The 4,360-nt window shown below is 40.3% G+C and overlaps 1 protein-coding gene across 1 annotated transcript; it reads right to left on the bottom strand.

The window, feature by feature from the left end:
• Positions 1 to 1,458: 1,458 nt before the first annotated feature.
• LOC113324009 (dehydration-responsive element-binding protein 1D-like) lies at positions 1,459 to 3,518 on the bottom strand. Its single transcript, XM_026572352.1, has 2 exons — positions 3,303 to 3,518; positions 1,459 to 1,926 (listed from the first exon to the last, which is right to left on the bottom strand). Exons 1-2 carry the CDS (start codon positions 3,516 to 3,518, stop codon positions 1,459 to 1,461), a joined length of 684 nt encoding a protein of 227 aa, XP_026428137.1.
• Positions 3,519 to 4,360: the final 842 nt, after the last annotated feature.

Raw genomic sequence — 4,360 nt, 5'->3', positions numbered from 1 at the left:
TTTTTCTTCTTTGAATGTCTTGATTTCTATTCAATCGCCGATGTCCTTTTAGATAATGATGGTTTTGGATCTTTTCCTACCTAATTAGATGCTGAGTCTGATGCTTGTTGTCGTTTCATTCTCTTTGAAGCCCTTGATTTGTTTTAATTCATTGATTTCGATTTAAATGATGATTCTGGACTGTTTTGTTGTCGCATCTTCTTCACCATGATGTTATTGTTGCTTTTATGTTCATCCATAGCTAGGGTTCTGATTTGAATCTTCACTAATTTCTGTTTTTTTTCTCTCGGTCAAAATGATTTTTATGATTTTTTTTTCGTTTTTTTTCCAGTTTATTAAGAAGAATAATGGTTTAATTCGCAGCACGTGTGGATTACGAAAAACGTGCGAAGGAGATTAATATCTTTGCATATTTTTTAGACTAATCTGTACCTAATTGACTCGGGCTGGACTAAACAGTATTTTTGGACTAAACCGTATTTTTCCAATTCCTAAATTGATACAGCAATTTATTAGCCCCAACCATCGTAATGGGACGCCGTTGAGACACTAGCGCATTAGCCCTACCACCATCATGGTCGTCATGCTCAATGGGACACAGTTCCTCGTAGTGGTGTGGTACGCATATATGCATATGGGCTGGGGACCTCTAGTCTCTTCCTTCCTTTTCATCCTTATGTAGCATAAGAATATCTTTCTAGTTTCGTGATGCTTGCTGAAAATTAAAGTCCTTGTCAAAAAACTCCAAAATTGAAGATTATCGTCTGAATTGTGATTAGCTCTTCTGAAAAGTCAATAATACAAATATCAGACCTGAATTTGCATATGAGCACCTACCATACAGTTGTTGCTGCTCCCACTCAATGGTGGAGTCGGATCAAGTCAGGTTACCAAGTAGGAGACAAAAAAAATAACCTGGATTGTCGAAGCAAAACAAGAGATATCTTATAAATTTAGGCTAAGTGGGGAAACTGGATCTTGCTTTTATTTGGCTTCGCCCATGCTCCCACTAATGTGCTCCATCCAAAATTCAAGAAAGAGAACAGAATTACCACACATCCTTTTATACTTTACCGATCTCTGGTTGAAATGGAAAAAAATACCATGTAAGCCCAGGTGATTGTTAATCTATTCACGAGAAAGACAAGTGTAGTACAAATCTTGTTAATCTATTCACGTGATAATTGTTGAATTGATTAGCCATACGGCAGAATACAACAACAACGAGAAAAAAAAAAAACAGATATAACTAAAGAGATCTCCGTGCAAGTATTAACTCCAAAAACTGCAGTAGTCCATGACTCCATGCTGCATTCCACGAAAAAGTAACCTTCCTGTAGGGGATCAAGTAGCATTCCTTATGCCAATGCTGGCAAAACGTCGCTTTCGAAGAACTTTTAAAAACTTAAATAACTGTATTTTCCACTCGTGTGTGGATGAAAATGACCTTGTCAGTCACTAGGCACTCCACAAATTGCTGTCCACGGTGTCGAGATAGTGAAAATCTAGTGGTGGTGGATCAAGTGGCATCCCTTCAGCCATGCTGGCAATTATTTCTGGCATATAATACAATGCTTCTTCATCGAAAAATGCATCCGGCCTAAAAGATATATCGGTAAATATCTCTGCAACTTCAACCGGTCTGGATGCCTTAGAGGTGACAGATTGTGATGATTTCTTTCTAATCGATGATGATTTTGAATAAGTGGGGAGTGGAAAAGCACGAGCGGCTTCGGCAGCAGCAATTTGAATATCTCTAGGGGACGATGACTTAGCCCGAGTTAACACCCATAGAGAATCTTCGAAATTTAATGGAGCCAAATTCCCTCTAAGAGCTAATGCAGCAACATCATAAGCTCTAGCTGCCATTTCAGGAGTTGAATGAGCTCCAAGCCATATTCTTGATTTGCTATTGGGTTCTCTAAGAGCAACCACAGTCACGACCAAATTTGGGTACTAAACCCAAATTTGGTCCCAGAAAGTATCGCAGTGGTGAGGAGTAAACCCAAATTTGGTCGCCAAATTTAGGGTTTGAGACCAAATGTGGTCGTCGGCCCAGACTAAAAAAGATATAGTGGGACGGAAGTATTAGGAGCGTATGATATCAGGCGTAAGTTTAATCACCGTATACAATCAGGCGAGCATATAATCACCGTATGAGTCAGGCGCATGTATTAACTCCGCCCCCTTCAAACGCGTCAGACGATGTTAATACTTACGCCTGAAATGGGACGGATGTATAAAGGGCGTATGAATGAGGCGCAGTTATAAAAAACGTCTGGGTTGGGCGCATGTATTGTGAGCGTCTGTGTCTAGGCGTATCTTTAATGTACGTCTCTTGTCCATCTACCCTCCGCGTTTCTTCATTAGCTTCTATCAAACACAAATGAAGTTGCATTTCTCATTGAAGCTGGTTGTTCTTATCGAAAGGAAAAAAATCTGAGAAGGGTTCACAATGGTTGGAATAAAAGCCAGCAGTGGTGATGGTTTTGAAAGCTAGATGGATTTTTGGAGTTCAGGCATGAGTAATGATTTAATAAACTTGGGATAATGATGACCTAACAGCATCAACAGTGGATACAGGAGATGCTGATGTTGCTTCCATTGTTCCAATCGGTTGATGGCTGCATACAAAGGAAGAATGGATCCTCAAATTTGCTCGAGTATGGTACTGGCCGTTGATTCGTACAACTGAATGAGAGATAAAGTTCACGGCAACAGAACGAGATGCAGAGTGTTAACTGGTTGCTCGAGCTGTGCTATTGCCGGAAGATGGAGAAATGGAACAGTGGCGTCAGGGGTTGTTGGCCGATGGTGCTGTGACTGATATGGCATTGCTCGTGTTATGCTCGAGTTTGAGAACTTTTGGAAAGAATGATGGGTTGGCTGATATTAAGCTACTGCAATCGTCGGTGTTGGAAAAAGAAGAGACGAAGAAAGATGTTAGACGAATTGGTTTCACGACACAGACGCAGTTTCTATCTGCGTTTGAATGAGACGCCATTTGTAACTCCGTCCCAGCAAACGCAATTACCATCTACGTCCCGTGCACGGCGTGAATAATACCTACGTCCCATTCAAGCGCGCATTATACCTCCGTTTCATTCAGACGCATATTATGAACACGCTCCATCAAGAAACGTGGATATAAGTTGCGTCCCGCATCAAGCGTGGATATAAGTTCCGCTTCACCAAAATTTGGTATTCTCCCACTGGGCTTGAACACACGGAAAACCAAATTTTTTTGGTTTTTAATCTGGCTTTTGGTATTTGGTCCATCTCATGACTGTGGTTGCTCTAACTTCACATACCCATTTATCGTTTTTCCTCAATCTTACTCCTCTATAAATTGGATGTCTAGTTTCTTTAAATATCTTTCTCCCTGCCCTTTTCTTATGTGACAACAACTCTGGTGCAGATATGGGACTCTGGATCAATTCTTCTATGTCTGAAATGGAGTCTGCGCTTGACGATGATGAAGGTGAATTCGAATACTCAGACGACTGTTCAGAATTCATTTTTATGTTTTAGGAGATGGAAGAAGTTCAATTGGAACTTCAAGATTAGATAGATGAGTTTGAAATAAGAGTATCAGGGAATCAGAAGGTATACTTATATAGAAGATATTTAAAATGCTTAAAACCCCACAAAGTGTACGAGGTAAGCACAAGCGCACAAACAAAAACAAAAACAATGACAAAGACATTGATATTATATTTCTCTGGTAAGCTTAAGAACACCGAGATGTTTGACAACAGTGAATACTTAACCACTGATATCCATGCTGAACAACAATTAGAAACTGCCGTGTGTCCAACATGCTTTTGGATGGGGTTTTCGAATGAGTATCTTTGGGGAAATCTTTCTTTGATAACAGATGGTGCTAGATGATACCCCTGTGCCATGTGCATTAACCCTACTAAGGCTAAGATCATCATTTTCATGCTTATGATAGGGGGGGGGGGGGGGGGGGGGGGGGGCATATAGGGACCTCTTGTTTGATCCTTTCTTTCGCATCCTTATTCGTTGAAACTAATGGTCCTTATCGTTGAATCAAGATTTCCAATATTGACTTGCCCATCCATTAACTGTTTTCATGTTTGGCCGTTTATATAACCGACTTAATTAATTGCGTTATACGAGTTCATTTTCATCTTCTTTCGGTTAGTCTCTATGTTACATTGTCTGGGTTCTTTGGGTTTCAGCGGTTAATAATATTTGGGCGACCTTATTCTCGCACGAAAATCTTAAGCTAGGTTAGTTAGTGTTGTGCCAAAGCCTCCGGAAGTATTTAGGTTTGCACTACTACGAGATAGCTCAATATCGCCAAGAACACAATCACACACACAAGAAGAATAAG

The sequence above is a fragment of the Papaver somniferum genome, chromosome 11 (genome assembly GCF_003573695.1).
Source record: "Papaver somniferum cultivar HN1 chromosome 11, ASM357369v1, whole genome shotgun sequence".
Classification (NCBI taxonomy): domain Eukaryota; kingdom Viridiplantae; phylum Streptophyta; class Magnoliopsida; order Ranunculales; family Papaveraceae; genus Papaver; species Papaver somniferum.
This window is presented reverse-complemented; position numbering and strand designations above follow the sequence as displayed.

What these genes read in the sequence shown, in the direction of transcription:
- LOC113324009 (XM_026572352.1), bottom strand. Translation starts at nt 3,518, where the DNA reads ATGAATTCTGAACAGTCGTCTGAGTATTCGAATTCACCTTCATCATCG. An exon ending in ACGATAAATGGGTATGTGAA is followed by an intron (nt 1,927 to 3,302) that starts GTTAGAGCAACC and finishes ACTGTGGTTGCT; the next exon opens with CTTAGAGAACCCAATAGCAA.